Source organism: Narcine bancroftii, chromosome 2 (genome assembly GCF_036971445.1).
Source record: "Narcine bancroftii isolate sNarBan1 chromosome 2, sNarBan1.hap1, whole genome shotgun sequence".
Lineage (NCBI taxonomy): Eukaryota > Metazoa > Chordata > Chondrichthyes > Torpediniformes > Narcinidae > Narcine > Narcine bancroftii.
The window spans coordinates 276002679-276022696 of NC_091470.1; the positions used below are offsets into that span (position 1 = coordinate 276002679).

The following is a 20018-nucleotide window of genomic DNA, read 5'->3' on the forward strand; positions in this document are numbered from 1 at the left end:
TTTTCCTTAATTACAAAGTTGTGGTGCCAGAGGTTGTCGGTCTGCCTGGGATGTAGCAGCATGGATACATATACTGTATGAGACAGGTCAGCTTAGTTAAAGTTGCACGGTAGAGACAACAGCTGCTTTCCATTTCAGTACCTGGTGATACTTTTGTTTTCTCTCTCTCTCTCTCTCTCTCTCTCTCTCTCTCTCTCTCTCTCTCTCTCTCTCACCCCTCTCTCTCTCATCCTTTTTATTCTTGCAAGAAACTCAACGTGATTGTTCCAGCCTTCCAATAGTAGATTTAAATTTGTTTTACTTTCTCTTCCAGGGTGTAAAATAGATCATTGCGAAACATGTTTCAGCAAAGACTTTTGTACAAAGTGCAAAGCTGGTTCTTACTTGCACAAGGGGCGTTGCTTTGAAGAATGCCCTGAAGCATTTGTACCATTGCAAGACCACATGGAATGTGTGGGTGAGTGATTTCATGTAACACCCCTTACAGAGAAAATACTGCATGTTTCCAGCAACTGGTTCTGTTTAACCCTTCTATTCAGACTAATAAATTGAGTTGTGTTTTCTTGCAATTGGCCCCATCCAACAATGGTGGTTTTGCTCAGTCAGGAAATTAGTACTTCAGTGGCCATGATAATAGTGTGATTTGGACTTGGTATTAAAGTTTTAACAATATTGTGAATGGAATTTGTCATAAAGTCAGAACAGCTGGAATGCACATCTGTAACAAATCATGTTACAATTCAGAGTTACTAAATAGATCAGGAGTCTATAGTTATCGACCCTGAACGATCTAAATTCCCTGTCTCCCACAGCTTCACAGGGGGCAGTTCCAACTCTCACTACTCTCTACGTGGAGAAGTCTTTCCTGACATTGCTCCAAATGGCCCAACTTCACAGAAACACAGGAAACATTTCTCTGTCTCATTTTTAGATTGTCTTCATCGTTTGAAATGGTTTAATAAACTGAGAGCATAAAAACCCAGCTGATGAAACCATGATTACTCCTCTAAGCCCCTGCAAGTTCCTGCACTCTCTCATGGTCCAAACTTCTCCCTTCTCCACAGCCAATCTTCTTCTCCCAAGGGCTGGTGATAGCATTTACATGAGTTACATATACTGAGGATGTGTATTATCTGCCTTGCATATATTGGGGCTGCGTATACTGGGCTATATAAAATAATGCTTCTGCTTCCTTCCTCTCTGTCAGCTCCAATGCTTCTGAGACAGTGGCTGACTTTCAGAAATCAAAGCTACGAGTCTTGTTGCAGGACAAATCGCCTGCCTTTGTTGGTGCTCTGTTGGAATATTTAGCTCCAAATGTTGTGCGAGATGAAAGGACTTTAAAAAAAAAAAAATTATTTTAAACATTTAGTCATACAGCACGGTAACACGCCCTTCTGGCCCATGAGCCCATGCCCCCAAATATCCCAATTAACCTACAACCCCCATATGTTTTGACGAGTGGAAGGAAACCGGGGCACCTGGAGGAAACCCACGCAGACACCGGAAGAACATGCAAATTGCTTACAGACAGTGTGGGATTTGAACCCGGGTTGCTGGCACTGTAACAAGTTGCACTACCCACAATGCTAACCATGCCATTAACTAATTTGCTTAAGATTTAGCTGCCTCATTCCTACCCTGTCTGGTACGCTGACACCTGGGATACCCACACCTTGGAGGGGAGGGCTTGATTGGTTAATGTGCTAAGTTGCAACTGGACCCTCACTCCCTCATACATTGTGACCACTCTTAATGCTGCACATCTCCTGTCTTCAGAAGGTTGTGAGGTTGGACCGTGGAGCAGCTGGGGAACCTGCATAAAGAATGACAAAACATGTGGCTACAAGTGGGGGTTGGAAACAAGAAGACGGCAGATTGTGAAGAAGCCAGCGAGGGACACGATTCCCTGTCCAACCATCGCAGAATCCAGGAGATGTAAAATGGGAAAGCGGCACTGTCCTGGAGGTAAGGCAGATTCTCAAGAAGGAGCAGCCCTTCTAACTGAAACAATGACTTTCTCCCTCCACGTGCTGCCTGACCTGTAGTGTCTCTACCATTTTCTATGTCTTTATTTCAGATTTTTAATCATCTGCAGTTTTTTTAAGTTCACCCTCTCAGTGAGGTCTCAGCTGGGGTGTTGCTCATACAGAGTCTAGGGGCAGAGCTTAGGGTGCCAATCTTGATTTTCAGTGGGCAGAGGAGATGATATGTCTGCAGGCCTTGCTGTAGCTGGGAGTAAGCACTGTCCAGGGGTTTGTGGCTTTCTCTGGTGGTAATGTGGAGCTCCAAAGAGCGATGGGATTGGCTGCCTCAGATTGCATTGGAGCTGAATTTGGTTATGCAATTATGATTGTAGAGGAAATAAAGCAGTTAATGGTCAGTAAGGAGGAGGTGATGTTGCCAATCTGCACTGATTGGGATCTGGACACGTGTGAGGGTTTGCACTTTGAGAGGTCAAATGTAAAGGGAAAGTACAAATTGCATACACATACGTAGACCTCAACTCAAAAAGATATTTGGTCATTAACCCATTGCAGTCTGTGGGAAATTTTCCTGTATAATAATACCAAGTACACTTCCAAATGAATGACCTGGTGGCTTGGAATATCTTGAGCTTCTGAAAGCCACTATACAAATGCAATTGATTTATTTTCCATTCTCTTTGTCTTCTCTGATTTTGAATTCAATTCGCAGACTGTTCTCTTCATTCACTCCCTGGATCAGTTATTTCTTTGCACTGGGCTATGATACTGGGACATCATTCCACCATTGAGGTATAAAATGTACTGCACACAGATTTATGTGGGAACCTCACCTCTCCTACTGACAAAGGCTGTATTAGTGCTCCTAGTAAAGGAATAAGGTTCCAAGCAGAGTGACACAAGAAAATCTGCAAATGCTGGGGTCAGATGCACTTGACCCCACTGCTGCTCATGTTCTTATTGACCTCCAGTCTCTCCAAGGGATGCTACCCAGATGTCTTCCTCCCTTCAAAGGGAGTTCTGTGAGAGCCCCTCTGCTTTCACGCTTTACAATCATGAGCTCACCCAGATATATTCCCGATGAAGGGCTCAGTCTGGAAACATTGGTTACCTTTACTCTTCTTCGAGGCTGCATGACCTGCCAAGTTTCTCCAGCACATTTTTGGATATGAACAAAGTTCCAACCAGGATCACTGTTATTAAGGCCCTGTTGAGTTTGTTCTCTCCACCTTAGGATGTATTTATTCCCATAAATACAATGGCTATATTCATGTTCTCCTTTGTCCAAGACTGGGGAGTGGAAGCTTGTTTTATTTGCAGTCTTTTGTGAGATCAGATTTAATGCAATTGAATTTAGGTCACTGTGGTCCCTACCAGAACACTTCATCCCACTCAGACTTGTACAGGGACTCAATACAAATACCACACTGCGTTCAATACTTCCTTAACAAAATCCAAATCATGCCTGGAAGAGTTGCGCCTGGAGGGAGGAAATATAAGGCAGTCTGCAGAACCAGCTCACTCAACTCTATAATTTCAGTGCATCTCATCCCGTGAACTGTAGGCATCACTTAACAAGGGCAGCAGCTAATTTTCACAGAGCAAACTCCAAGGGGTTATTCTCTCTTTGATTAAAACAAAATATTAGCCAGGACAATATTCCTGAAGTATGGAATATTATTTCTGTTTGAGAATAAAAGTGGAGCCTTTGTTCAAAGGTGGGAACCCCATCTCTCCTTCTCATCGCATTACCTGTGCAGCACTCCCTCAGACAGTGTGGTAGTCCCTCAGTACTGCTCTAGAAGGATAAAGCCTGGATCATGGATAAATGTAGAGTAAGAGAACTTTGACCTCTTTTGGCCTCCTGAGGAAGATGGATATAGAGGGTGGTCAATGACACAACGCAGGTGTAAAGCTTGCTGCCCTGTCATGGTAACTCCTGAAGAAAGCATCTGGAGTCAGGCAGATTTGGAAAGCATATATCCAGAGCTCTTCTTTTTGGAAATGTTTATCCTTTCATTTCCAACTGGCAGAGAATTCCATCTCTGCTGAAAGAAATGACTTCAATACCCAGGTAACAGGGAGGTAACATTCAGAGAGTGGAGATAGTCATCAAAACAGCCTTCTGCTACCTGCTAATTTGGTCACTCTCGGGGCCAGTGAATATGCTGGAGTGCGGACCACTTTGTTGTAAAGTTGAGGATGTATCAGACAATGAAACAGCTTTAAGTCATTTAGCCAAGTTTGGGAACGTTTATCCTTGTCCGATTGATGCATTTGCTCATTTTTCCAGACTTGGCCCTGAGCAGTTCTTGTCTTGGAATTGCAGCTCTTCACTTGGCATCACAGAGTTATGCATTTTTTTAACTGAAACAGTGAAGCAAGTCTATTTCCTTTCTCTTCAACATGTATCTCCATCTTCTAATCCAAATTCATGGAGGAGGGAGCTCAACAAAAGTATTCTCCAGTAAAAAGCAAGGACAGTGGGTGAGGGGGGTGGGGGGGGAGAGCCAGCCTTGGAAATAAAAGAAGGCACCTAAATAAAAATCCAAGCATACAAATTCGCTTGGAATAAAGGTGAGGATATCTCCTAAAGCACCCTTAACCCAGAACAAATTTAATACCCTGACTCTGGATAATAAGATCCTGGACACCTGGTGTTGGAAGGGGATCAGGATTATCGAAGATTGTTATGAGCAAGGGAAGCTTATGTCATTCGAGCAGCTAAGGAATAAGTATGATTTATCTAATAAAATATTCTTTTGCTATCTTCAGCTAAAATCTTTCTTAACAGATAATATGGGATGGTCTATGGCCCTGTCCATGTGTAGTGACATGGAGATTCTAATTTGAAAGGGGAATATGTACAAGTGAGGGCCTGAAGTCAGGCTTACGCAGATTGAGGGAAAGATGGGAGATGGGCTTGGGCACAACAATCCACGAGCAGTGCTGGTCAGACCTGTGTCTGGACAACATGACAGCAGTTATTAATGCCAGGCAAAGATTGGTGCAATACAATTTCTTGCATCAACTGTACCTCACACCACAAAAGTTACATAAATCTAAATCAGAAATGTTCTTTAGGTGTGGTGTGGAGATTGGAACCTCCATCCATTCAACCTGGCAGTGTACAAAGGTTCTCCTTCTGGGAGAACCTGGGGGACATTCTGAAAAAAATTATAAAAGTGGATTTTCCACAAGATCTGGAGTTGTGTACCTTCTGGGGAACATTATGGACACGAGCTTTAAACTGTCCAGATACCAAATTCAGTTTGTGAAGGTCACCTTGTCGGTAGTCAGGAAATGTATAGCGGTCATGTGGAAGTCTGACTCTCAACTAAATATTACACGATGGAATATGGAAATGCAGAGTTGTATTCCCCTGGAGAAAATCACGTACAATTTAAGGAAGAAATATGGCACATTCATTAGGGTGCGGCATCCCCATCTATAACACATTAGTTTGCGGATATAATTCTACCCCTTCTGAATAAAGGAAATGCAACAATCCATGCCACTTGTGAAATGAAATGATTGAGATCAATGAAGGGATCATGACGCAGATGACGTGCTCTTGTATTTTGTTCCTTAGATTTCTTTGGGTTTTTCTTAAGTTCCCTTAAGGGTTTGTGATTTTACCGATATTTGGTTCTTTATATTTGTTTAATTTATATAATTTTTTATTTGTTGTATTAGGGTATGGGAGGGAGAGGAAAGGGGTAGGGGAAAACTAGGCTCCATATGTTATATACTATTATTGAAAGATTGTGTTATTTGTTTGGATTCGTATGAGTCCTTGAAACTCAAAGATAAAATATTCAAAAAAAGGGTAGAAATTCGCCAGTAGTGGTGGGAAGGTTGAGAAAAGCAACAAAGAATCACAAAGCAAACAATAACAAAGGAAGATAGATTATGAAAGTAAACTTGCACAAAATATAAAAAGATAGTATTTTTTAATAATTATATGAAGTGGAAAAGAGTGGCTAAAGTGAATGCAAGTCCCTTGAAAGATAAGAAGGGTGAATTAATACTGAGTAATGTAGAAATGGCCTTGGCCAAATGATTATTTTGTGTTGTCCTTCACAGTGGAGGACATTTCTACCATGCCAAAGAGAGATGTTGAGTATGCAAAGGGAGGTGAGGATCTCGATTCAGTTACTACCATTAAAGAGGTAGTGCAGAGCAAACTAATGAGTCTAAAGGTAGATTTGACTCCTGATTCTCAAGTTATAATAGATGGCTTTGAGATAATTTATCAAAATTCTCTGGACTCAGTGTGGGTCAGTGAATGTCACACTGCCATTTAGAAAAGGAATTAGGCAAAAGACAGGTAACTATAGACCGTTTAAATTAATGTTTATTATCAGGAAAATGTTTGCAACAATCATTAAGGAAGGAATAGTGAGATATTTGGATAGAAATGATTCCATTCAGCAGATGCAGCATGAACTCAGGAAAGGAAGGTCATGTTTGAAAAAATTACTGGAGTCGTTTGATGAACATAGTGGACAGAGGGAAACAGGTGATGTTGTACACTTGGATTTCCAGAAGATGATCAGTAAAGTGCTGCATAAAAGGCTTCCGCATAAGATGAGGGTGCATGGGATTGGACTGTCCATGTGATGTATCAACATGGATAGAGGATTAGTTAACCAATAGAAGCTAGAAAGTTGGGAAAAATGTGTGACTGGTTGTAATCAGTAGTGAGCAGAGTGTCGCAGGGGTCAGTGCTGAGCCCACAATTTTTCACGATGTACACTTACAGCTTGGAAGAGAGGACAGAATGTAATTTACTGATGACACTAAATTGAGTGGAAAAGCAAATGAGTCTGAAAGAGATGTGGATAGTGGGCAGATGGTCTAAGATGTGAGTAAATAGGAATTCATCCACTTCTTACATCTCAAACCAGCAACAACAGAAAACACAATTCAAAAGGGTTAAGTTTTAACTCTATATTTATTAATGACTATTAGCAGTATAATGTTTAACACAATTAATTTCACTATAAGTATCTATAGCAAGTATACAGATATATATTTTTACACTGTGTAAGTGGAAAAACCCAGGCCATTACAGTCTGTGCCCAATATTTTTACAAAACTTGTGATAGTAGCCAATCATTCCCAGGAACCTTCAAAGATTTTTCTTACCAATTGGAACAGGGAACTCAAAGGCAGTCAAAACCTTTGCCTCAACTGGCGCAAACTGCCTCTGTCCTCCGTCATAACCCAAATAAGTAACAGTTGCATGACCAAATTCACTTTTACTTAAATTAACTGTGAGATTTGCTTTTGAAAGTCGATTAAACAATTCTTCTAACTCAAGGACATTATAACTAAATTATCAATGTAGGCTTAAACTCCTGAATTATAGAATTAATCATCTGTTGAAATGTCCCCAGAACATTCTTCATTCCAAAGGGCATGACATTGTACTCATACAGGCCAGAAGGTGTTGCAAATGCAGTAATCTCTTTACTTCTATCTGTTAAAAGAAGACACCAGTAACCTTTCAACAAGTCAATTTTAGTAAGAACATTTGCCTTCCTCTCCTTGTCAAGACAATCATTAACTCTCAGAAGAGGATAAGCACCTGTCTTTGTCACAGCATTTACCTTCCTATAGTCAGTGCAAAACCTAACAGTTCTAAAACACAAGGTGAACTTCAATTTGAATAGACTTTCTAATGATACCATTCTTCAATATGTAGTCAATTTCCTGATCTACTAGTCTGTGCTTTTCCACATTAATCCAATAGGTCTAGCATCACCTACATCCACATCATGATAAGCTGTGGAAATTCTCTGAGGTACATCTGGAAATAAATTCTCAAATTTTAAAAGTATCTGTTTCGTTTTTTTTTCTTTCTGGAGTTTGGAGATGAGGTAACTTTGTTTCCGGTCCTGCAAAACCATGGAATTTTCAAACCTCGGGCTTATCAATTTTTGTGTCCCGTGACTTTTTCTGAAACTTGTTTGTCTCCTCATTATCCTGGTCAATAACCATCACCTCTGGTGAAAGTTTAGTCTCACTGAGAGACACCTGCTCAAAACATAGCTTAATCATATTTATACAACAGACCTGAGTTTCTCATCTGCAATTAGGTGTTTCAATAACATAAGTGACCTCATTAATTTTAGACTTAACTTCATATGGTCCTGAAAACCTAACCCTAAAGGGATTTGAATGTGTAGCAAACAGAACCAACACTTTGTCACCAGGTTTAAAATTCCTCATCTTTGCCTTGCGATCATACCACTCTGTTGAGTGGCCTTTAAGTTCTCCTTTGCCATTTCACAAGCTTTATGCAACCAATCCTTAAATTTAAAGACATAATCCAACAAATTTAAATGCACATCATTATTAACCCACTGTTCCTTTAATTACATTAAAGGACCTCTCATCTCATGTCCAAAAACTAATTTAAATGGACTAAAACCAAGTGAATCTTGGTCAGACTCCCTCACTGCAAATACAAGCAAATGAACCCCTTCATCCCAATCCTTTTCATTCTCAAAACAATAAGTTCTCATCATGTTTTTCAGGGCCAAATGGAACCTTTGCAAGGCCTCTTGACTCTCTGGATCGTATGCAGAAGATACAATCTGCTTAACTCTCAATTTATAAACCTCTCGTTGGAATAAGCTTGACAGGAAACTACTTCCTGGATTTGACTGAATTTCTCTAGGCAGGGCAACCAAGGTGAAAAGCTTTAACAAAGCCTTCACAATTACCTTTGGTTTAATGTTTCTCAGAGGAATGACCTCCGGAAACATTGTGGCTACACACATAATTGTCAACAAATACTGATTCCCAGCTTTGGTTTTGGGCAATGGGCCAACACAGTTCTTTTAGCCACAATGCGGTTCAACAATTCCCTTTAGAAGTGACTTTTATTTGCTACAAGTCACCTTTTACCATGATGGGATGCAACAAGACCCCTTTGGCCACAATGGGATTCCACAATCTGTTGATCTTTCCCTTTAATTACCCTCTATAACAGAAGAGACCATTGGTTTTGTGGTCAATTTAAATTCGTAGCCACTTTCTCAAAGTGCTAAAAATATTTATCTATCTCAGCTTCCTCAAATGGAAGAACTAACCTTGCTTCTCTAGTGGCCATAAACCCCTCACCATGACCAAGAATTTGATCTCAAGTCTCTTCTTCTGTCATTTTCCAGCTCAGGTAGTTTAATTTTCTCCTCTGCCTCATGTTCTAATATCCTTAATTCCAATCTTGTTTGGTCTCTCGGCTGCATCCAATTCTAATCTCAGAAGTTTTACTCTTGGGAAATTGCTCTAACACTTCGTTGTCAAACCTTCCTTCTTCCATGTAGTATTTTGCAATTTTCCTCCCATTCTCTACCTTTTTCATTTGTAGTTCAACTGAAGCAATTGCCAACTTGTTGGCAATAGTCACCTACTTGTGCTTTTTAGCCTTTTGTCAAAATGTTTATTTCATGCACACATTAGCTTTTAATTATCTTTACCAAAGGAATTTCTTAGACCAGACTGGAATTCCATCATTCAACAAGCTCTAGCTTGATTCAGACTCAGATGATTGATCACTAATCAATCAACCTCTAAGCTTCCAAAATTTGTTTGTATCCCAGACGAGACCCCACTTTGTTATTGTCTCAAACTTAGCAACAGCAGAAGATGCAATTCAAAGGGGTTAAATTTTAACACTATAATTATTAATGACTATTAACAATATAATGTCTGAATACAATTAACCCCACTATAAATATCTATAGCAAATATTCAGATATCATATCTTTATAAACACTGTGTATGTGGAAAAACTCAGACCATTACAGTCTGTGCCCAATATTCAAAAAGGAAAAATCCCCAAAAGCCCGTCAGTCAGTCCAAAAAAAACAGTCCACAGTATTCAATCTCAAAGTTCAACTTCCAAGTTCAGTTCTTTAACTGATAACAAAGGACATCATATTGAATGTTGGAGAAATGACTGATGTTGCATTGCAGTAAACTTCAGAATCCTCACTTATGAGGCATGTGCATTTTACACAGCTCTCCAGCTGCCCTCTGCCCCTCCAACTGCAGTTCTGCCACTCCAAATGCCGCACTCTGCTTCACAGCTGGCTTATCCCTTGGTTCTCGAAAGTTCCAAGCAATTGGTGGGTCAGCACCCAGCTATACCATAAGTTGCACAGAGTTCTGAGCAGAAATCCATCCTTTATAATGACAATCCACAGTCCAAAAGACCAGTCCATGGTCCATAACACACTTTGAAAGAAAAAATAGATTATTATTTAAATAATGAAAGATTGCAACAAGCTGTAGTGCAGAGGGACGTGGAAGTGTTAGTGCATAAATCACAAAAGGTTAATTTGCAGGTGCAACAGGTTATTAAGAAGGCTCGGGATTGAGTTTAAGAGCAGGGAGGTTATGTTGCAACTGTACAGGGTACTGGTGAGGCTGCTCCTAGAGCACTCTGTGTAGTTCTCGTCTCCTTACTTGAGAAAAGATATAGTGGCTTTGGGGGCAGTGCACAGGAGGTTCACCAGGTTGATTCCAGAGATTATGGGGTGAGCCTATGAGGAGTTGCCAGGGACTGTACTCAGTGGCATTCAGAAGAATGAGAGGAAACTCGTGTCTAGAAAGATATAACATTGTGGGAGGGATAGACAAGAGAGCACTGATAGGTGAGATTAGATCTAGGGGAAATAGCCTCAAGATTCAGGAGAGCTCGATTTATGATGGAGATGAGGAGGAACTTCTCCCAGAGAGTGGTGAATCTGTGGAATTTTCTGTCCAAGGAAGCAGAAGATACTGCTTTATTACTTATATTTGTCAAAGTAGGATATATTTTTGCATAGTAGGGGAATTAAGAGTTGTGGGGAGAAGACAGGCAGGTGGAGCTGAGTCCACAGCTAGATCAACCCTGATATTCTTGAAAGGTGGAGCAGGCTTGTTGGGGCAGGTGGTTGACTCCTGTTCCTATTCTTTGAGCTCAGGCTAGTTCACCAGTTCCCTATCATGAGCATTGTCCCACAGAAATAAATGCTCCAGTGCATTGGAACAAATGAACCAGCTCTATCCCTGCTGCAGTGAGTCTTCCAAATGTTGAGTGCTTAAAAGGAACCAACCACGCATGCAGACAACCTAATGAAAGCTTCACTGGGTGAAACACAAGACTTTTACATTGCTAACCCTTTATTGAACCTTTCCCTCAATTGGCTAATTCCTGCAAATTTCCTTTTGGGCAGATGGTCCAACTTCGTGTTGCTGCCGAATGCATATAATGTAGCTCATTTTTCAGAAGTTGTGACACTTATATGCAGCTTTTAGCCCATGTAACTGTGGCCTGAGCCAGCTGCTGCCATTAATTCTGGGTGTGGGAGTATACGGTAAGATGGGGGGGGGGGGGGCAAACTCAACACCTTCACACTCTTGACCATTACTGGGCAAGAGGCTGGCTAACTTTAAATCTTCCACTCTCTCCCTTCCAGGCATGGAGACTATCTCAAGCAGGGCTCTCAAAAAAACAAGGTTCAAAGGAGATTTTACACTGATTTTAGTGATTGATGGAAATTTGTGGGCAGCTGAGATGGGGATGGGGTCCAGGACCAGCTCTGGAATTAAGCACTGAGCTGACTGTGATGTTCATAAGTTCTGATCTCTTGCCACCAAAGGTTTGCTTTGACACCTCCTGCTGACACCTTGATCTGTTGCTAGCTGCAGAAGGATTTTCTGGTGCTCCATTTTTAAATATAGAAATACAGCATGGCAACAGATCCTTTCGGCCCGCAAACCCATGCTGCCCAATTTCACCCAATTGACCTACAACTCTTGGTAAATTTTTGAGTGGTGGGAGAAAACCGGAGGCCCCAGAGGAAACCCATGCAGACATGAGGAGAATGTACAAACTCCTTACAGACACAGTGGGATTCAAACCCCAGTCCTGATTGCTGGCGCTGTAACTGCATTGTGCTAACCGCTCCACTAACCGTGCCACCACCACTTCAAACAGTATGAATGACTACAGGAAAGGGGGAGTGGGATCACAGTCACATGCCATGCTCTCTTGGTATGCTAAATGGAAATACAGCGAGGAGAGACTTATTAAAAGATGGAGCCCCCTCTGTCTCGATGTGTTACAACAGGGAATCTGGCACAGTGCAAAGGTGCAGAATGTGGTGAGGCAGCCAGCTGGTCGGAGGGCTTCAAGAGAAAATACTTGTTGGACTCAATGCCCTCTGAAAGGTTGAAGCTGTGTGTTTTGGGCAAGCCAAAACTGAAATGGTTTTCTTTGAATGGGTGGTGTAGTGAGGAGTGGATATAGTTTCTGTACTTCTTTGTCTTTACTGCAAGGGACTGAGTTTGGTGGATCTGTTTATGATGTGTGTTATTGGTGTGGTGGACAAACTGAATTCAAGCAACACTCACGGTGTAGTTGATTAATCTTTATCAGCAATAAAAGTCCCTCACATGACTGACTCATTATTGTTGGTTAACCACATTTTCCATCTTTTAGTTTCTACTAGTTTGTCCCATTATACCCACAACATGGGAATTACTGAGATAAACCTTGCCTTTGTGGGATTGGGAGAGGAACCTGGCATGTTGGGATTGGGGAGTGGAGGGTGGGGGTGTTGGATTATTGAGATGGGGTAGTTATTGGATGATTCAGGAAGGGGTGGTTGAATGATTGAGGAGGGGATGTAGTGATTGGTTAAATGAGGAGGGGCTTGCTGTCAGATTCTTGAAGAGGTGGTTGCTGTTAGATTATTGAGGAAGAGAAGTAGTGGTTGGATATTGAGGAGAAAGATGAGGAAGGTTGTTGGACTTCTGAGAATGAAGAAGGTTGAATTGACTGCATACATCTGTCAAGATGGACCTTTACGTACAGAGCGGAGGCAAAAATTAGTCAAGAACTCAGTGAATGTTGGGACTTGCTGAGGGAAATCCTCCTGTTCCCTGAACCATTGTGGTGTTTCTCTTGCTAGTGTAGAAGGACAGGAGAGGAAGGAGTGTTTTGGCCATTGTGTGAGTTGTGTGAACTGGGGAGTGCAGGTCTGCTCCCCAAAAATAAAACTACAGATGCTGGAAATTGGAAAACGTTTTCTGTTTCTGTTCCAATTTAATAGAGCTGGTTATTGTTTCTGTCTGTCTCTTCTGGCTGTGAACGTGCATGTGACATATTTTTTGAATGCTGCCTGCCTTACATTCCCTTTCCCCTGCTGTGATTATTGACTTCTTGCTTTTCTCTCAAATGCAATATTCCTTAACATCCTGAGGGACTCATCCATCTTTCTTTTACATGTTCAGTTTGGTCTCTTTCTTTCCCTCTCTCCTTTACTATTTCCTCTCTGAATCACTTTTCTCCCTCACTTGGACCCAATCAATGCCTGTCTCATCATTTTCCCTCCGATCCACTCTTTTTTGTTTTTTTTTACTCTCTCTCTCTCTCGTCTCTTTTCCTGACAATAGGTCCCTCCTCTCCTTTCACTTGTGAATCCTGTTGTGATGTCAACATCTGACAAACCTATAATGCGTTCTGTTCTGCCTCGCTCTCTCCAAAATAGGACCCTCCACATGGTGAATAGAGCTTACACTTCCATATATGGATTTGATTTTTTGCAAAATTCAAAAACACATGACAAGACTGCTGAACTTCACTGAGACTAAGAATAAATCTGCGCCAAATGACCGATTAAATTTTCCATGGAGCACTTGTGTTTGTGGCAGTAGAAAGTGCAAATATTCCTATAGTTACAGGGACTGTTATTCACGCAAATGTACCTATTTTTTCCTCTCTTCCTGGAGTATGTGGGTTATAACTCAAAACAAAAAGCAGGGATTATGTAACTCTTCAAAGCAACCATTTGGCACACAATCTTCTTGCGATGCGTGCAATTGGAGGGGAATTTGGGAGGGGGAAGGAAGATCAGAATCACAGCGTATTTCTTTGCAAGATCGTGGCAGCCCTGGTATTTTTGTTTTCATTGACAGTATGCCATTTGAATGCTTGGGACCCAAGAGCAGCAAGCGTTTCCATTCTCTCCTCCTCCTACTGCCCAACAGACCCACTTGCTTTTAAAATTTGCTTCCCTGAGAGTGGAACATTTAACCCTTAGGATGGTGTCCCACGACCTCATGTCCACTGACAGTTTGTGTTTCAGGATTCCTTTCCAAATCTTTACAAGTTTAGACACTGTTTAAAAAAAAAATCCCAATAACAATGGAAAAGATGAAGAAGTAAAACATTTGAACAAAATTGACTTAACCAATGTAACAGGAGCATTGAATTAAGAACAATTGCATTTTGTTTTTATCCTTATTTATGAAGTATTCCAATTAGAATGCTTTACTTTCCACCTAGATTTTCCTTCCCATTTTATTCTGCGTTTGCACAGAGATTACAAAGCTCTGGGTGTTTGCTGAGGTGTTTACTTGTGATTGGATCTTCATATTCTCACTCTTCCTAGACGACATGCAACCGCTGATGTCAGCAACCCATCTGGGATATTCTTTTCTCTAAGGTTCCTTCAGCTTAAATGTGGACCCAACATTTATACCCATTGGACTCATCGAGTCGTACATTGTGGTGACAGGCCCTTCAACCCAACTGTCTACGCCAACTCAAATGTCCCTCCCATCTGCCTGCATTTGGCCCAGAAAAAGTTTCTTAAATGTTGCAATCCACTTCCATAGGCCCACTACCCGTTATATATACAAAAAGTTGCCTCTCATGTTCCTGTTAAATCTCTCCCCCTCATCTCAAACCTCTGTCATCTGGTTACCGATTCCCCTGCTCTGGGCAAAACACTCTCTGCGTTCACCAGATCTATTCCTCTCATGATGTTGTACACCTCTGTGAGATCGCCCCTCATCCTCCTGCACTCCAAGGAATAAAGCCCTAGCCTGCTCAACCTCTCCCTGTAGCTCTGGGTCCTGGCAACATCCTCGTAAATCTTCACTTCTCCCTCTCCAGCTTGGCAACACCTTTCCTGCAGCATGGTGACTGAGGCTGAACACAATACGCCAAACGAGGCTTCACTGCCACATAATCTTCCAACTTCTGTGGCCAGTACTCTCACTGATTAAGGCCAATGTGCAGAAGGTGTTTGTGACCGCTCTATCAACCTGTGTCATCACTTTCAAGGTACTATGTGCCTGTACTCCTGGATCCCTCTGCTCTACAACAGCCCTCAGATCACTATCATTCACTGTGTAGGTCCAACCCATGTTAGACATCCCAACATGCAGCATCTCACATTTCTCTGTATTAAATCCCATAAAACATTCCTCTGCCCATTGTAAATCCAGAGCCTGCTGCAATCTTTGGTAACCACCTTACTATGGTAATTTGTCTACATTGTGTGGAAAGATCAGAAATTGCCTAATCTTCTGGTCAAGGTGGTCCATCTGGGGAAGGATTTGCATAATTTAGACCCACATGATGAAGGAGTAGGCCACTTTTCCATGTCAGGACAGTGGGTGATTTAGAGGGGAATCTACAGGTGGTGGTGTTCCCCTGTGCCTGCAGCCCTTGCTCTTCTTAGAGATGGGGGAACATGGGTTTGGGAGGAGCTACTGGTGTTATCACTGGACACCAGACAAGAGTTACACTGTGAAAAGAGCACAATTAGTGTAAAAATAGATCATGAACATAGAGCAGCACAGCTCAGGAACATCTTTTCCTTTTACCCCCCTCTCTAACTATTCTTCTCCTCCTCCCTTTCTAATGGTCTCTCTGTCTTTCTGTCCCTTCCAACTCTGCACCTTTTGTCCTGTGCCCCATCTTCCCTGAGCCTCCTTCCCCTGTTTATTCATAACCTCACCTTTCCATGTTAGCCTTGATAATGGGTCCCAATCCATCTGTATCCATGAATGCTGTCTGACCTGCTGAGTTCCTCTGAAAACTCATTGTTTGCTCATAGTTCTTGGACACTTCACAGCTTGGATTGGATGGGATGCTGAGCATAGGGTGAAACCTCTTCAGCTATGTGAGATATAGGAGCCAGGAGGCATTGTGAGTGCAGCTGTGGGTTCCTGGCTGTCTGGGGTGTTTGAAGCAGACTGCACTGCTGACATGGGCTCTTCTGCTCAGTGTTGGTGCACTTTCCCCTCCATCCTTCCCTATCATTTGTGAAATCAATTCCTCTTCCCCCCCCCCCCCCCATTCCCTCCGGATTGAGTTCTATGCTCCTAAGGATAGGTCCCAATGTTTACAGACATGAATATCTATCTCTCTGTCCCCATCCTAACTGGGCCAGATCTCTCACCAGCCTGTTCAGTATTCCTGCTGCCATTCATCAGTGCTCCTTCTGAGTGTGCAGGACAGCTGGGGAATCTCTGCACTTGGCCCAGAATCCAAGATGTAACTTAGCATGAGTTCCTCAGAGCAAGTGTGGATCACAGCAGACAGGAATCACCCAGGATCTCCAAACACATTTACATGTGTATGTGTTTGTGTGTGTGTATGCTTGTGAGTGTGTGAGCATATGTTTCTGCAAGTGTGTAACTATGCACATGTGCATACACATTTGTATTCTACACGTGTCAATGTATGTGTATGTGAGTGTACATGTGTATATCTGCTAGTTTTGTGTGTGTGTGTGTGTGTGTTTGTGTCTTTATGTATGTGTTAGTGAATTGTACCTGCATGTGTATGTTGTGGGTGATCTGGAGTATGGTGTGAGAATGTGGGAATGGATTAGAGGTCGGAGTGGGATGAGAATGTTAGGGCTGGGATGGGGAATGGGAATCTGAGCCAGGTCTGTGAAGCCAGTACTCAGACACTGGAGGATGTCGCCACCTAGTGGTTTTCTGCTGATACCAAGTCCCCACTGCAGGGAGCAGAGTGTGAGAATCCCAATGTACCATACCTCACTGCACCTCCAGACCACAGGAGAAGCTTGAGTAGAAGGTGGGGAATGGCCCTCCAATTTTCCCCAGACTGGTAGTGAACCCAATGCTTTATGCACGGTAGTGAAGTTGCTGCTTACAATTCAGTCCTGACCTCGGATGCTGTTTGTGTGGAGTTTGCACATTCTTCCAGATCATCTGAGTGCTTTAGTTTCCTCCCATATAACATAGTGTTTTATAAGTTTTTATAGGCAGGAGATGGGGGCATTTGAGTAGGATGTAGAGAAAATAAAATGAGATTGGTGTGGGATTAGTGTGGGTGGTGGTCAATGGTTAGCACTGACTCAGTGGGCCAAAGGTTCTGTTTCCAGGCTACGTCTGATTCCATGGAGCAAGAGACTTCACTGCCCATCGTCAGATGTCCTGAGAGGCAATCCCCTTGAATTGGAGTAACTGAGTGTCCCACTGGGCTACCTCAGATTGCTTACAAGTGAACCCGGGGAAGGGGTGAGGGGTGGGATCACAGTCCTGTGTCAGGTGAATTACAAATTCATTCCTCCAGGCAGGGCCACTCAATGTGAGATGCCAATTTGCTTTCAAGTCACATTGAACTCCCTGAAAACCCCTCATCCTGCTCTCCCCACCCCATCCACAGCTGGAAAGAATGGGTCTAGTAGGACCCATTGGATGCCAATCCATCTCTGTCCCAGGACAAATAGACTGTGATTTTTATCTCAATTAGCACTGGCAAGTTCATTGGCAAACATCTGTCTCAGAGCGAAATGTTCAGTGTCTCCACAGGCCCCTATCCAAGGGTTGCTAAGGGAAGAAAGTCCTCCACCTCTTGCCCTGGTTTGCAAACTTTGCCTCTAGTTCTGGGTGGCACCATTCCACCCCAAAGGTAGAAGTTTGCTCTCAGCTCTCGCCCTGTGAGCCCCCTGAGAGATCTCAACGAGATCACCTTTTACACCTTTTTTTAAACTAGCGTTGAGGCAGGTTCCTCCTGTCTGAACCTCTTCATCCAAGCAAGGTTGTACAGAACCATGAGGCAGTCCATAGCTCTGTCAAGACCACCAGGACTGTGAGACAAGATCACTCCCTGCCAACCCCAATCTCTTCCTCTCTGATCTGCAATGACCTAGAGTTTCTCAGCAGGCAGTGGACACATTGCATTCGTTTTAATCAATTAACCTACCAACCCCGAACGTCTTTGCAACGAGGGAGGAAACCGGAGCACCCGGAGGAAAGCCACGCAGACACGGGTCGAACGTTCAAACTCCTTAGAGTTAGCGCTGAATTCAGTCCTGGGTCGCTGGCCCTGTTGTACTAACCGCGACGCTCACCGTGCTTCCATTGCTCCAAGGAGTTGAGAACACACGAATCGTGGCCCCGTTTGTCCGTGGACTCCTTGTCAGCTGGAGCTTCGAGCGTAGCAGGTGCGCCAGGATGCAGAGGGCCATGAAGGAACAGTAATGTGTTCCCCAGTAGGGATCGTGTGACATTTGGAGGGGAACCTCTCTCTCTATTGCTGGGGGGTGGAGGGGGGGGGGGTGTCTTCTATCGTTGGAAGATTCCTGGGTCCGAATCCTTCCACTACCTTGTGGGCGGGGGGGGGGGGGGGGGGGGGGATTCAGACAGGAAGTGGGTGGTGGGGTGAATTGCTCTCCATTGTGATGCACTGACTGTCGGTCGTTTCATTGGCAGAAAGAAAGCTTAAAGCTAAAGCGAGGGGAGCTGGCAGAAGGAGGAAGAAGAGAGTTCGTGGCAAGGCCCAGAAGCAGAAGCAGTTTGTGGCACTGCAACCATCAGAGATCACTGACCTATAAAAAGGACCAACCATTTAATCCACAAAACACCTCAAGCTGCTCGTCCTTCCTGCGCGATTGGCAGTGCCACTGCTCTGGACGATGTTAGTGGCAGGTGATGAGAAAGGGAGAGAGAGAAAGTCCGTGAGCTTTTTTTGTTAATTTATACATCAGTCCTTTGCTATTCGCCGTCCGACCTGACAGTGAAGCTTGGTGTGGCGAAGACTTTTTACAGAAGACCCACTGGTCCAGCAAGTTGGCAGGAACGCCATTTAATACAGGCGACGTGAGCCCCTGCTTGTCGAGGTGGAGAACTGGACGTGTCTGTTTATATGCAGGATGAGGACTGTTCGTTACATGGAGACTGCCTTTTCGTTTGTCTGACATTCCAGGAAGACCCCTCCCCATGTGTCAAACCACTGCCCAGTTGCATTGCCGCTCAGCGCAGGTCTCAGTGATATCACCGACGTAAAATGCTTTAAAGCTGTAACTGTATATAATCCAAGCAATGACTGCTCCCCAACCCCACCCCCACCCTCCCCCCGTGTACGGTGTGTACACAGTGCTGAGTCTATCCATAATAAACTTATTCACTGTACATATCTGCACTTTAATTGTTGACAGTTTGCTTCTCGTTTGCCGGGGCTGCGTCCCTTCCCCCGCAGTGCCTGTCGAGGAATGCCTCACTACTTCTGATCCCCACTCCAATCGCCCGGGGGGGGGGGGGGGGGGTTCGGATCTGCGGAGACCAAGCTGTAGGTCAATTCAACACAAAGAAGTCTTTTGGCTGATTCCAACCTTTTGCACTCACAAGCTTTTTTCTTTTGAAAGCTGTTCTGGAATAAGGCGCAGAAGAGATTCACAAGGATGTTGTTGGGACTGGCGGACTTGACTGAGAAAGAGAGTCTGGATAGGCTGGTTCTGATTTCCCTGAAGATTAGGAAGCTGAGGGGTGACCTTGCACAGATTCCTAAAATCAGGATTGTCGCAGTCTTTTTACCAGGTAGAATGTAAAACAAGATGGTATGCATTAAAAATGAGGGGTGGGGGGGGGGGGGAGATTTAAAAGGGAACTGAGGGACACCTTTTTCACACAGAGACTGGTAAGTACATGGAGTGAGCTGCCACATGAAGTGGTAAAGGCAGGAATAATTGCAACTGTTAAAAGACATTTGTACATGCATAGGAAAAGTTTAGAAGGATAAGGGCCAAATGCTGACAAATGGGACCAGCTCCAGAAATATCACGGTCACCATGAATGTTTGGCAGAAAGGCCTGCATAATTCTATGAGTCAGTCATAGTCATCGAATTGTGCAGGCCATATTTTCTTGTTCAAAATGAGGTAGGGTTCAAATTGGGTAGGATAAAGAGAAATGGCCAGGAGACCAG

At 43.2% G+C, this 20018-nt stretch overlaps 1 protein-coding gene and 1 long non-coding RNA gene across 3 annotated transcripts in view; one reads left to right on the forward strand and one right to left on the reverse strand.

Annotated features, from left to right (window-relative positions):
• The window catches only part of rspo2 (R-spondin 2), a 70202-nt gene extending 50976 nt beyond the window's left edge, over positions 1 to 19226 (forward strand). For both annotated transcript variants that reach the window (XM_069920989.1, XM_069920990.1), the window contains exons 3-5: positions 314 to 457; positions 1780 to 1968; positions 18528 to 19226. In XM_069920989.1, coding sequence (XP_069777090.1) covers positions 314 to 457; positions 1780 to 1968; positions 18528 to 18649 — 455 coding nt within the window. In that variant the 3' untranslated portion in view covers positions 18650 to 19226. The remainder of the gene's footprint in view (positions 1 to 313; positions 458 to 1779; positions 1969 to 18527) is intronic.
• LOC138755285 (uncharacterized) lies at positions 9749 to 18445 on the reverse strand. The gene is made up of 2 exons (XR_011352163.1): positions 18167 to 18445; positions 9749 to 10235 (listed from the first exon to the last, which is right to left on the reverse strand). It is a non-coding gene; the product is annotated as an uncharacterized lncRNA (long non-coding RNA).
• Positions 19227 to 20018: the final 792 nt, after the last annotated feature.